Consider the following 14,690-nt stretch of genomic DNA (forward strand, 5'->3'; position numbering starts at 1 on the left):
TCTATGAAATTCTAAAGCCAGACTTAGAGGCCATGTTTGGCAGAAGTCAGTTTGCTGAAGGTTATTTTGTGCAGAACTGATGACCTACTAAATTGACTGACATGGGGGTTGGGTGGGTGGGGAGGCTATGTAAACTTTAAATTACACAGCCCTTTCAATAAGACGACTTGCAGCAATCAAATATTCTGAAGTGCCTTAATCATATAATTTTGTAAAAAAGAAAGTTAGTGAATGTTAATTTCTTATGTGAAGGAACGCTACCGGTCCCTGCAAACCCCAGGTCTCTGGGGAACCCCACAAATCCCAGAAAAATTCTAAATCATAAAATGACTTTTCATTTTTGACTTAATGAACATTCCAGTCAGCTTAATGTGGAACGAGAGGAAGGAGCTGAGAGAAGGAGGCGTTATGAAATAATTATTCGTAGCAAACTGCTCATTTCAACTTGTAGCAACCACCTAATTAACACATAGTTAATTATATAATAAAGTAAAGTTAGCTATTTGGCAGGGAATTTTTCATTCTTTGAATGGAGAGCATATTCCATACACTGTTGGGATTGCGATACACAAAGGTCCACACATGTAGGAAATGTCACCAAAAGCATGTGAAGACATCTTAGCTTTAAGATACAAGGAGATAGGTTCTTGACTCCAAGATATAAAGCAGGGCACTTTAGCTTGTTTTTAAGCCACTGGAGAATAAAGACCTTGCATTTTTTGTAGTGTCTACGTCAACATGTCTCAAAGAAGCTCACAGCAATTCAAATCGAGTGGAGTGGATGAATGTATGAGGCACTCTGCAAAGTGACAGAACCATCCAATGGCATAGTGGACAGAGCTGCATCTTACAGATCAGGAGCTCACTGATTCGAATCCTGGTTTGTGCTGATTTGGTGATCTCAGCTGGGGCTGCATGGTGGAGGTAAAAATCAGCTAGAGTTACTGTGCCTGTTCCCTCTTCATAACTCTCCATTGGTAGTGCACTCCACCCAGCATGACTGAACTCCAGCACAAAGAGACTAAGCAACAGGAACCAGAGGCACTGACCTAAGGGGAGAAAATACTTGCAAACTTTTGCACATTAAAATAAAAAAAACAAGATCTTCTTTCACAATGTCCTGGTTAAAGAAACATAGGTCACAAGTTCACAAGATCAATTTGAACGAAGAAGGCCCTTTGCTCTTGGGAATATCTTTCTATCCTTGTTAATCTGCCCAAGTGCTATTGTTGTGCAGTGATACACAAGTAAATAGCAGCAAAATCATAAGCAAGTTTACTCTCAACATTGATTGCTCAGCATCGATCACTTTCATTGGCCTGACATTTACGGGGATGTACATTTTAGAAACATCAGCCGCTCTTGTAATAAGAGGTTAGAGCAGAAGTGGAACCCGGTTGTCATAGGTACAGACTGCCTAATTGCGCAGATCTGTCAGAAATGTGCCAAACGAGGAATGATGATTGCAGAGAGGGTGCATGATGATCAAGGTCACTGAGGAATTAGCATCCGACTCAGACACCTTAACCTGGCGTGGAACAAGTTGCACGTGTAATCTCAGAAAATTAGAATTTCTTCAGCCTCTTGTTCTATATTCATACAGCCTGTCTGATCTTCATTCACTTGTTAAACGACCACTTATTAAAGTTAGCAAGGTGAGAAATCGCTCAGAATGTCTCATCCCTTCAATCTATTCAGTTCATTCACCGCACCAGAAATAAGGTGCCTTCCTTCTCCTATGCATAATAATAATAATAATTTGGTCACTCAATCCTCAACTGTTTGTGGTACAGGCCCTGCGCAATTGGCTGCCGTGTTTCGCCCACAAAATATACAGTCAATCCGCAGTGGGGGCAAGGCGGAGGGATTGAGGAAGAGAATTCCAAAGCTTCGGGGTGTAGTGGCTGAATGCGTAGCTGCCGATGGTGGAGCAAAGGATGGTAACTCAGGACTTGGAATCAGACTAGTTTACTGCTATTTAGCCACTGTTCTTATACAACTCTGAATGAAATCCACTGATGGAGCAAAACCTTCCCTTAGCTCAGATGTCACTGTGGGGATCTATATCTACATAATAGGGTGTCCATTCATTTCAATGGACAACAGCGTAGCTAATGTGGTGGTGGAAAATCATAGCACTGAGGAACAGCAGGACCACATGAGACACAATATCAAGTGTACAGATTATAATATGACATCAATCCCAGCGTGGGCTGAGAAGGCCAGTGAATTTTGTGTGAAATATGGTTACAAATAACCCTTTCTTACTGGAAGACTGAATTATGAAGATTCATTTTTAAGATGCTATAATAGTAATTTTAGAAAGCTCAATTACAAACAAATGCTTATTGAAACTATTTTGACGCATTTAGAAAATTAGACGCAGTACATTTAGCTTTGAGAGTAGAAGACTAGATTTTTTTTCTAAGGCTGATGATTTGGCTGCCTGCCAACAAATATAATTCAGCTCCGCGTTTTGAGTGAATGTAATTACACTTTAAATGCCTGGGGGAAGTGCGGAAGAAAAGCCACTCAACAGAGCTCGCTAATAAATGTAAGCATTTCTCAAAAGTTTTTCCCACTTGTACAGAACTGCTGCATTATGAATGATCTTTCTGATCGGCCTGTATTAGCAGGCCTGTATTAGCACCAACACACAGTATTAAAATCTAAAAGATTACAGAGAGAATTGCAGAAAAATAAGGCTTAATTGACAAACAGGTTCTTTTTAACTGGGGAAAACCAGCTTCCAAATGAAAAATTTCCACAATTTTATGTGATGTTAAAGCATGACAACATACACTTACAGGCTGAGGCAACAACCACTACTTGCATTTATGCCCTTCATGCAGGTTAGCACCTTGAACGCATAACAATGGCAGAGCCTGACACCGAGCCGGGGAGGGAGGAGGTGACCGTAAGCATGGTTGAAGAAGAACGTTTTCAGTCAAAAGAGGGGAAGGAGGGGACGAGAGGGAAGGATTGGGTGAGAGAGTTCCAAAGTTTTGGAGCGTAGCGGTTGAAAGCGCAGCCGCCAATGGTGAAGCCCAACGGTGGCATCTCAGGCCTGGGAGTCAGACTAGTTTACTGCTGCTGGGAACCACACCCGCGTGAAGGGCAGGATCGAGTTTGCTACTCGCCTCTCACAAGCTCCCTGGTTGGATGGCCATCTGACACCCATTGGGAAATCTCGCACATATAGATTGCATCAGAGATTCAATCAGTGCCGATGGAACATGAAGCAAGCGTGAATTTACACCTCAAGATGAGAATTATCAGCACTGAATCAGGAAGAGCGGGGTTCTGGAAATTGAACGCTGACATGCTGATAAGCAAATGCCATTGTGCGTTGGAGCCTGGGACGCTTGGTGGTCAGGACATAAGATGCTTAGATCCGACCAAACAAGTTGAGGATCTCAGGCAAGCTGTGGGTGAAAAGGGTGCAGCATCGGGAGATGAACAGAAAATGAAATGGTTTAAACCCCAAGGGTCAGATCCTGTATTCTCCTCAGTTACGAATTAAAACCATCACAGCATGTTAGTTTTTCCACACTCATTAACTCTGTCAGAAAGCAGGGCATGTTTTGGACCGGAGGAAATAATAATATAATAATAATCCGTGGCTTGTACATAACTCCTTATTACATCTTCGCGATGTGTCAAAGCGAGTCACAGAATATACTGTAAAATGGATTGACTGTATATTTTGTGGGCAGTGTTTCACAAGCCGTCGTGGATTGAGTGACCAAATTATTATTGGCTTATAAAACCAACATCAACTCTGCTGGCTCCATTGACCCATTTCATCCCACCTTCCACAATATTCACCCTATCGTCTTTCCATTACAGCATCTTAAATAAGTCCAGTGCCCTGGCTTCTACCACCCTTTCCAGGAACCATTTCCAGCTTCTGATGACCCTCTATGCCAAGAAATACTTCTCTGTGTCTGTCTTAAAATTGCCTCTCATATCCTGCTGCCTGGACACATTTGTAAGAATTTCTGTCAGATTACTTTCTCAATCGCTTGTAACACCTTGTCCATTACCTCACAGAGCTGTGTTGTTGCTACGTGCCGAGCATATTCGAGTGAGGTAAACGACTTTCACTGGAACAAAGCCATTTGTTTTTGACACTCGGGAGAGCAGTTGCATCGTGTGAATGTACATTGAGAAGTTAGAACTGATCCAGCCTCAAGTGATTGGAAATGCTTTCAACCATTAATACAAATTATTTTGGTGCACATCGCGAGCGGGTTCACAAATCACAATGCAGGGCTATTACATAAAACAATTATCTGATGCGGAATTAGCCTCGCGCTTACAAGACATAAAACTAGCTGAGAATTTATCTCGGCAAAGAAACAAACCTCAGAATAAATCAATGCTGAAATGGCAGGCTGAATCAACAACAGGGAAGTTGTTTATCAAGCCATAATTAGCAGGCTTCGGGAGCAGAAGGATGAAGGTAGTGGAGAGACGAAACATAATTAATACCATTTTGACTCGCTCTTGGCAAAGACCACACAAATCAGTAACATTTGATCACTACGTCTGGGACCGCGAGGTGATGGCTTTGATCTGCAGTGACAGGAATACAGTGGGCTGGAAAGCGATTGCTTCTCGAATCCACACATGACGTGTGACCCTAACTCCACAACTGCTTCCAAATGCTGCAGTTGTTCAAGGTAAAGGTCCACGCTGTCTACATGGTGGTCGGGGCCCCGTGCAGTTCTCTCCTGCCAACCCGTTCTCTCTCGGCTTTCAAAACCAGAACAAAGATTAATCTCTTCGATACACGTATCTGGGTTTGCCTTCAGTTTCATATCATAACAATAACATCTGGCATTATTATTAATTTCGCCCAAAATATACAGTCAATTCACTTCACAGTATATTCTGTGAAGTGCTTTGAGCCTTCTTGAAGACATGATCAGGAGCTATATCAAGTGTAAGTATTATTATTAATAATAAGGGAATTCAGCTCATTGACAACTAAAGCTGTAATTATAACTTACCATTGCTGATCTCTGGAAGATCGAACTTGGTGAAGTCCCACCACTGGAGGCGATAGGTGATATTCGCGATATTACTAGCCACAGCAGACTGTCCATCACCTATCACAGCACCTGCAATCAAAGATCATGGAAATTCAACAAATAGCCATGCGTTACCCTGTTCGTTATCTGAAGCCTTAAGCCATGGTGAGATGCCCTGTAATTAGATTAGTTTATTGTTTTTAGCAGGCAAGGAATACTATTAATTGAACATTCAATTCAATGAATCAAGTTATTAAACAATATCATCCAATTTGCTGCCACATATGTCCAGTTCCTCCCGAAAGTGGTGATCACTTGGGACAATGGCGAGAAGGTCAGCGATCACAAGTGTCAGATTTAGCCTCGTGGGTCAGGTACCCACCCTGACATTCACTGTAAGATTACGTCCTATATGCTGCTGCATCTGCACTGTGTTTGCATCACTTGTACCCCATCACTTGGTGGGGGGGGGGGCGCTTGTTCATTGTTCCGATCTGAATCAAGTTCCTATGAGGGATCGGAAGCAGCTTTCACAAAAAAGGACATTTATGGAGTCAGACCCCACCAATTAATGTCCACTATCATGGAGAATAAGAGCCAAATATCAGAGTCACAATATTTTGATGAATCGTTTAGAATCATGCAACACCCACAGATTTTAAACAGCCACATTCACGTCCACCGCATTTGGAAACTTAACTGCGGAAAAATCGGAAATCCGGGATGCAACATGTATTATTTCTGCTAATTATTCACAATTTTTTTCCCCCCCAAATCCACAACGTTGTGCGTTTGGGAACACACAAGTGTGGATGACACAACCGAGCAAGTCTAGTGAACTTATTATCTGAATCCTTTTGGCAGTCACTAAATGGAATGCTACATGTGCGGTTCACTGAACAGACTTCCTGCAGTTTTAGACTTCAATAAGATTACCAAAGGAATTTGTTGAAGTGTGTTTTTTCCAACCCATTTACCAGGGCAAACATCCTCTTTGTTCACCAGTTAAGGGTAATGGCTGTGTATTTGTAGGTGAACACGACAGCCAATTTGCACCCAGCAATGTCCCGTAAAAGGCCATAAGATGAAAGACGGATTTTATCTGGATTGTTGGCCAGGTTAGCCAACGCTCTGCTCTGACAATACAACGCTGCCCAACACTGCACTGCAGGATCAGCCTATACCATGATCTTAAAGTTCCCAACATAAACTTGAACCCATAACCTTCTGACTCAGAGGCGAGAGAACAGCAACTGAGCTAAGCTGATAAACACAGACCTTCCACTCAGTACAACTGGATGCCCATCAGATATGAAACTATTTTGGGAAGGTCTCCAAAATTGATCTCATTTATCAAAAGAATGAATGCTTAGAGCAGGGAAATTGCAAGCCTGATTGGACCGTATAAGCAGCAAAGGCTGCGTGGGTACGAAAATTACATCAGACCCATCAAAAAATTAAAAGGCTGGCACGGAGCCAAAAACCTCAAACAATGCAAGTGCCACACCAACAAAATTAAATCAGACGTCAGTAACGATTTACCAGATTAATCAGTTTTCTTTGCACAAAGCTCAAAGGCATTCACTTCCAGAAAGCAGTGATGATTTTTCCTTAATATTCACTTCTCCAAAAGAACCTTTTGGATCTTACCAGGAGTGACATTTGACTGTCACGGCTTTTCACTGCCCATCTACAGTGTGCGTAAGCAGAGCTAAAAGCACCCTTCAATGGTGTCTGTCCATTTTCAGGGTACAGCCGAACTACTTTGCAATGCCATGAGTTGCCAGTTATTTAGAATTCACCCATTGCAGTGCAGACAAACACTGCACACACTGAGTGACCTTGCACTCGCCCCAATTACAACTCAACAATTCAACTACAACTCAACTTTAATGCTTCACAGAATAGGCTTTAATTATACAATTTAATAAATATATTTTTCATAAGCATACAATTTAATAAATATAACTTTGGTTACAGCTCAACGATGTGATAAGGTGTTATACCAAATACAAGGATTATTGATATTATTATTATCCAATATCAGGCCTTTTCCATTTTATTTTGCTGAGAACCTCCCCTTAATTGTCTTTTGGTAGAGCTCGCCTCTTTGAAGAGCTCGCCCGCCACTTTGAAAACTTTCAGGCAAGGGCAGTAGGAAACATTCGGAGCCTGATTGACTTTGGCAGTGAAAAGAAAAATCCTTTCTGTTTTCAATTCCATTGTTAGCTCTGGAAGAAGCATTGCTTGAAGACAAATATTTCAAAGAGGGAATTTTCTTTCCAGTTTGAAAACAACAATCTCTTTTGAGGTATCAACTGGCTCCATGTGTGGGAGAAAGGGGAGGGTGAAAGTCAACTCAGATTTTCCTTAGTTGTGTCCAGTTCACAGTAAAACATTATAACAACACCCTTGGGCATAGATCTAGAAATAAAACAAGTTTGGGCCAATTTGCCAGCCGTAAAACTAAACTTCACTCAAAAATACAATCACCTATTTTTTAAGATCTCAAAAGAAGATGCTCTGTGGGCTTCACTGAAGTGGACTGTCTGGATAATGGATGCACTGTACAGAGATTTCAGCTCCTGTAACTATTGGGGAAAGCTATTCATATAATAGATGGACCTACATATAGTTTGGCATTTATCAGTATGATGGAGTGGACATAGCTACTGGAAATAGATGTTGCACATTCCGCTGCCTGTAGTGAAATATAAACAGATACTGTATATAGGTCAACCATTGTTTGCAAGAATAGAACATTAAATCCAGAACAGCATTCGGACTTTGAGATATGCCTTAATTAAACGTCAACATTTAAGATTACGTTCGTAAAGGTTTTTTTCCTTATTTTTGAGCAAAGTGGCTTCAATCAGTTTCCTGTAACTCGAGATGAGGAGATTTCCACTAGACATACTATTAGACAATGCTTTGAGAACTGGTATCCGGATGAATGCAGGGGAGGGCAAGAGGTTCAGGCGCTTACGATTCAAAACAGTTTTTTAATAAAAAGGGAATTTTATATAAAGGAAAAAAAATTGCAGGCCTAGGGGGTAAGGGCATGGGTGTGAGACTAGTCGGCAGCTCTTTCAAACGGCCGGCACAGGCACGATGGGCCGAATGGCCTCCTTCTGCTCTGTAAGATTCTACGATAATAGAACAGGGGTCAAAACAACACTGGGAAAGCAGCAACATTTGGGGAATTTGGGGGAAGTAAAATAAAGGTTCGGAAAAAGTCTTCCAAGATGGAACTGAAAACAGATTTTGTCTGTTGTCACGTGGAATAGAAGGAAATTATCAGCCGCAACATCCAAAGAGACCCAATAAATCATCCTGATGTGTCATTGTGGATAATCTCATTTTGCCCACAAAATAATCATCCCACTTTACAGTAAAATCCTGCACTTTGAGATGCCTTGACAACATGATTAGGCGCTATTACAAATGCAATTATTATTAATGTAATAATTCTTAATGCGAGGGGCCATAAAATACAACAATGAGTCCGGAAACCGGTGGGGATGTTTGAGAAACACAACTCAGAATATATCAGTATGTGAGTGCAATCTATTGGCTTTTGGTCCATGTGTGGACTGGCTCTCAACATCTCCTGATGCTGTTTTCTGGGTGTATAGTGAGATTCAGTTGGAGTTCTGTAGCTCAGTGGTTAGAGAACTCGGCTCACAAGCGAGACTCCTGGGTTCGATTCCCGGCAGGGCGAAACCTTGGGCAAGTTTCCTTACTCCACAAATATGATAATACTCCCTCAAGAAAAAAAACAATAATAATTTGGTCACTCAATCCACGACTGTTTGTGGGACACTGCTGTGTGCAATTGGCTGCCACATTTTGCCCACAAATACACAGTCAATTCACTTTACAGTATATTCTGTGAAGCGCTTTGAGATGTCTAGAAGATGTGAAAAGCGCTATATCAAATGCAAGGATTATTATTATTACTATTATCACTATTATTATTCCCCAAATTAACCTGCTTCATTTCCCCCATTGCTGGGTCTTGCGCCACTGGTTTCAATCCTAAGCTCCTTTTCTTTCTGGAAGAGAATCGTATGATCGGAGCTGCCACTGTTATGGTGAGACGTTAAACCTGAGGTCCTGACTTCTTGTCCTTCAGATGGATGTTAAAGATACTACAACACTATTCCAAAGGAACTGGATAGACCTGAACTTGGAGCCAGTAAATGAAAAAACACTGAATTGTGGCTCAGAAAAAGGAGAGGGACATTGGCACTGGGGAATAGTGCATTCAAGCAATTATAATGAACATTATTCACTTAGGCCATGCATAACATAATCAGCCGGGGAGTAAATCTCCCTTTACTCGCTAACATGCCTGACCTCCAAAAGCTTAGAAGCATGTAACAATTATATAATAATAATCCTTGCATTGATACAGCGCCTTAGCACGTCTTCGTGTTGTCTCAAAGCGCTTCACAGGACATAATATAAGTGAATTGACTGTGCATTTTGTGGGCGAAACGCGGCAGTCAATTGGACAAAGCAGCGTCCCACAAACAGTCGTATGCCACAAACATATTGTGGCATTTCAGTTTCCCACACCGGCCACCCATATGGTTTCTCTCCGTGAGATTACACATTTAATGCGGGGTGGGGGGGGGGTGCAATCTTGTGTTGAGATCCTGTATCCAATGCAGGCAGGTCCTTTGCACTACCCAGACTCATTTGTGTTAAATCCCTAACATCGGTTTGGGTTGAATTTGGATTCAGTCCGTTCCTAAATTGTACCAGCTCGAGGGGCTCCGGCACAGGATTCCTAATGACCTGTTTGATGTAGGTTACGTCCACAACTGATGTCCACAAAGGAACCCCAGTGCCAGGGTCAAGACGATGAATTGCGCATCACAGAGCGATGTGACCGAGTGCTCATTTAATGCACCAAGATGAACAAGTGGAGAACCATGCTGTCCTCTAGTCGATGACTTGAAACGGGCTCTGCAATTCACTGTGAGGCCACATCCCCAATATCGAAAGCATTCCGAACTCTGGACTCATTGAACTGATCTTGAAAGCTTTGCATCCTCCAGTTTCCTCCATAGTCGCCTGCCAAGCTGTGGAGTTCAACAGGACTGCACGAGAAATCAAAGGCTTTCCTGACAGATACAAACTTCTTTCTGCCCACCGCTAAGCAGTGATGACGGCTTGTAGACAAGGAGATACAACAGTTGGGACGGCTTCCCAGTGTTATCTAGCCTGCGCTTGCTGATCAAACGCAGACACGGTAACAAGAACCTAATTCAAAGAGGCAAAACCAATGCTCTCCGAGGAGTTTGACATCTATCAGCAACAAAGATGCAGCAGAGGCAAAAATAATGATGTGTAGGCACAGAACAGTCTTAGAGAGGCTGCGAGAGGCACACACAGACCTCTATGTCCAGTTAATGACATTTCACAAACTTTGATTCGTTATTCACACAGAGAATTTTGTGGTTTAGGTTTCCTCGCTTTGGATGCAGTTACAGTGAATGGTTTTAATAAGAGGGCATTTTCCCCTCTCCCTTTGGCAGACAATATCTCCCCTCTTCCCCCCCACCAACTCTTAAAATAATCACTAAGTGAACGGATATGTTGTAGGAGTACGTGCGCGAGGTACTGTCCACCTCCTCAGTCTCCTCACAGAGGCAGCCCCTGATAGCCTATTACAGTGATGTGTGTCTAGTGTCCTTGCTTATCCATTCCAGGGGGAGCTCAGTGCAAAGCGCCAAGTGACCATCCCAGCTCACTCATATCAAGGTTTGTGTGGCCGGCTGCTGATGGTGGAAACGAGCATGACAGCAAAAGAAATGGCAAACAAGCCTTGCATTCGACTGGTCCTGTTAATAACATGAACATAATGATGCATGCAGTGCATGGCGATGCGGCAGCAATGATATATAGTGTCTTTCAAGAGTTCCAAGTGCTTTAAAAAGATTAATTAGCAACTAAGACAAGTGTGTTGTGGAGACGAACGCAACTGCTAATCTGTACCAGCGACGTCCTACAAGCAATGCACTGAGCAGCCAACTCAGTTGAATTTGGATGAGGACTCACTCAGTGACCGTGAAACAACCCTGTGCATTGCTTCAAATTGGAATCAAATACATAAACAGAGCGCATTATTTACCAGTTAATATTAATTAAGAATTAGTTGCTGAGCATACACAAGCGTGAGGTACAACTTTTTTTAAAAAGTAGAGAATACCTGCAATTTTGTAACAATCGAAGCAGTAATTACTGTCAAGTGCGATGGCTGATTTTGTGAGTAAAGGTGGCAGCCATTTTGTATGCAGTGAGCTCCACATACAAGCTGCTGTGAGGTGAGTGGCCAAGTAACCTGGAAGATTGTTAGCCAGGACACCGGGGGAGGGGGGAATCTCCCCTCTTTTTGAATTACGTCACGGAATCTTTAACGTCCCCCTGAAAGATGGGACCTCAGATGGGCACTCTACTCACACACAATCACTGACACAGAATAGATGTGTAAATGTAATCACGTCACCCTTCACAAAGAATATGAAAGCATCTGATAAATGCATTCACCCCCACTCCCCCCTCAATGATGCCAACACAACAAGGCTGTAATGGGATAAGATTATCGACTCAGTAATCCTCACTGAAAATGCCCTGCCGTGAAAACCTTGATTTAATGTTTCCTCGCTGCCAATGAATGCTTATTTTCTGCCAATAGCTATGAGTGCTTCGGTTTTGGGACGAGAATGTAAACACTGTGATCAGCGCCTCTTTAATAAACATCCTCTCCAAGCCTCCCCACGCAGCCAACCTCTGTTCACGATCAGCGCTATCCTGAAATGTTAAATAATGCAATTATCCCCAGTTCAAGAGCACAATTACTGTTGCACTATGACAGTTGGGCATGAATTGCACACATTAGTAACACAATCGCTCGCTTCTAACCTGCTATTAGTACCATTATGTTACCAGCGGCTGCCGAGAAGTAGTACTATTTGGTTACATGCCATACAACACTGAATTTTTCTCAGAAAGAATGGAATCTGAAATTATTCTCCATCCATTTAACAAAGTAACATCGCCTTAACAAAGTAGATGCTCGTGTCAAGGCTCACTCGTGAACAAGGGACCCGAGAGGGAGAGAGCGAAGTGTTTGCACTCATGAACATAAATAGAAATGGGCGGTGGGGAGGCGGGGGGAACAAGAGAAGAGAAGGAGTCTTCAGAAGAGAAGCAGAGGGGACAAGAAACATCAGAGACTAAATAAATTACAGTAACTCACACAGCTATCCCATGGCACCTCAAAGCAAGACACCAGGACTTAATTATCTATATTCCTTTGAAAACAGATGGCTTTCAGACTCCAGTGTGCCCCAGGTGTGGGTACATTGCAGACCCTGTTATAGGTGACCGCAGGACAATGGTAGGTCTCAGTATTACATTGCAATTAGCTGTACTGTTAGACTCCAGTGTAATAGTAAGATGTAAGGTTAGATTTTTTTAATTGAATTGCAATATGGTAGTCAAACCCATGGTCTTTTCTCCCTTCCTAGCCCAGGGGATCTGAAGGACTTTTGTCGAGTGCAGATGTAGGCTCCTGGGCTAGAGAGGGGAGAGAAATCAACCAAGGTCCCTGCTCCCGACCACATGTGAACGAGCAGGCGGTGAGTACACAATGCCATTGCAACATTCCCAGTCAAACAACCTGCTGAATCTCACCAGAATGAAGAACGAGCTGGTATTTTTGGAGCTCTTTATCGCGTCAAACAGTCTCGAAGCCCTTTAAAGGTAATTACTGTACTGTCAAGTGTAGTAACTGCTTTGCCTAAGCTCACGTATAAAGAATGGTTTCTCGCTGTGGAGCCTCAAATCAAGCACAAATCAGTGCCTTTTAGCAAGCTTGGGGAAAAGCAGGGAGAAATATTAGGGCTTTCGGCATTCCACCTGAACAGCGATAACATCTAGCTACTCTCGCTTAGTCTAGCTGCAATTACTCTACATCTCCAATATTTTAAACATGCACAAGAATTTGCCGCAGTCAATACAAGTGATGGGGAAGTCAGGAACGATGACCTGGAGCACATAAAATTACTTTGGTACTTTGTCAAACTGAAGTTTCCAAATGAGATAGGCAGACTTATTTTTAGAATACAGCCCCATGTGTGACGAGATGGGCTTTTCAGCTTTCAACAAGGCAAGTCTTGGTGGGGTGGACTCCAAAGCTTGCTTTGTTTTAAAGCTGTCAAAAAGAGACACCTATGTCAGGGTCTCACCGCGAATATACTCTAATGATGTGGAGACTGGCAGTTCACAAATCAGGCAGTGTCAAATAGGCTACAATCCCGTCCGCTTCCAGCAATAGCTCTCTTTTGTATATTTGTAAACTGACTTTTACCATTTTGTCCAAATCCCATCCTGTCTTTTTTGGGTAAATTTGAACCAGCAAATAAATCGAAAGGTATGCCTGACTGAGATACTTGCTTCCAGTATTAGTGTTCTGTGTCATTGTCGAAGGCAAACACTGAGGAATCCTGTAACTTAGTGGCACTTGCCTCACAAAAGAGAGGACCTGGGTTCGATTCCCGGGCAGGACGAAACCTAAGGCAAGTTTCCTTACTCCACATGTCTCTGTTTACCTCGCAGTAAGGAACCTGGTTGTTAGTTGTTTGGTGGATCACTTTTCCGAGGGTATAAATCCCTTCAAAAAATAATAATATGGTCACTCAATCCACGAATGGTTGTGGGTCACTGCTGTACGCAATTGGCTTCCGCGTTTCTCCCACAAAATATAAAGGTAATTTACAGTATAACCTGCAAAGCGCTTTCAGATGTCTCGAAGACACTATATCAAATGAAAGGATTATTATATTAAACATTGTCGGGGTGCAAGGAGGTCACAAGATAAAAATCTCACAAGTGCATCAGCCAGCAGAGATCAGGGATGATCATCGCTTAACAGTTACACTGGCACCAATGCACTAGAATACAGAACCTGATTAGAAACCCGTTCAGAAAGAGTACATTGGGAATCAATAGCCTTTGTAAAGGATTCGCCCTATTCCCTGACCCCGTCAGCACCGTTGAATTATTCGAACCAATATTTTTTTCCTCATGTCAGGATGGAAAAAACACACGCAATCTCCAATCACTGACTTTAAGTCATTATCTGTAGCAAAAACTTCTTAAAATTTTTTTTTATATAAAAGTTAATCCTTAAACCGATTAATGAAGCAAAACATTTCAAATTACCAGCGGACCTCGCATTTTACTCTCCAGCTAAAGTAAAATCATTTCCTTCACACTTTCCACAGCCTCCCAATACTCTGGAGAGATTTTAAGACTTTTACCAGAAGTCTTTCCATTATACACCTGCCACATGCCACTTATCTTATTACCTCCTCCCCACCTTCATTCATTCACCAACGTTAGGGTGTTCAAAACCAATTATTGTAATTCAAATACCGCTGTTACAATATATAATGGGCTTAACGTATAATAGGTAAGTCTCTGAGTCTCTTTAATGGAGGGCTGCAATCAGTTCAGAAAGCGCACTGTATATTGTACATTTGGAGAGAAGTACAGCTTTATTTAGCCAGCCACCAGTTTAAATCTTGCTCGATTGCTCAGAAGGTCTGACAGAACCAGCAAGAAAAATCTTTAGCGTTG

The 14,690-nt window shown here is 42.3% G+C and overlaps 1 protein-coding gene across 7 annotated transcripts in view; it reads right to left on the minus strand.

The window, feature by feature from the left end:
- The window catches only part of LOC103186020 (activating molecule in BECN1-regulated autophagy protein 1), a 163,843-nt gene that overhangs the window by 47,920 nt on the left and 101,233 nt on the right, over positions 1-14,690 (minus strand). For all 7 annotated transcript variants that reach the window (XM_007904817.2, XM_042341376.1, XM_042341377.1 and 4 more), the window contains one exon: positions 5,016-5,126. In XM_007904817.2, the coding sequence (XP_007903008.1) occupies positions 5,016-5,126 (111 nt within the window). The remainder of the gene's footprint in view (positions 1-5,015; positions 5,127-14,690) is intronic.

This window comes from Callorhinchus milii, unplaced genomic scaffold (genome assembly GCF_018977255.1).
Source record: "Callorhinchus milii isolate IMCB2004 unplaced genomic scaffold, IMCB_Cmil_1.0 Scaffold17, whole genome shotgun sequence".
Classification (NCBI taxonomy): Eukaryota; Metazoa; Chordata; class Chondrichthyes; order Chimaeriformes; family Callorhinchidae; genus Callorhinchus; species Callorhinchus milii.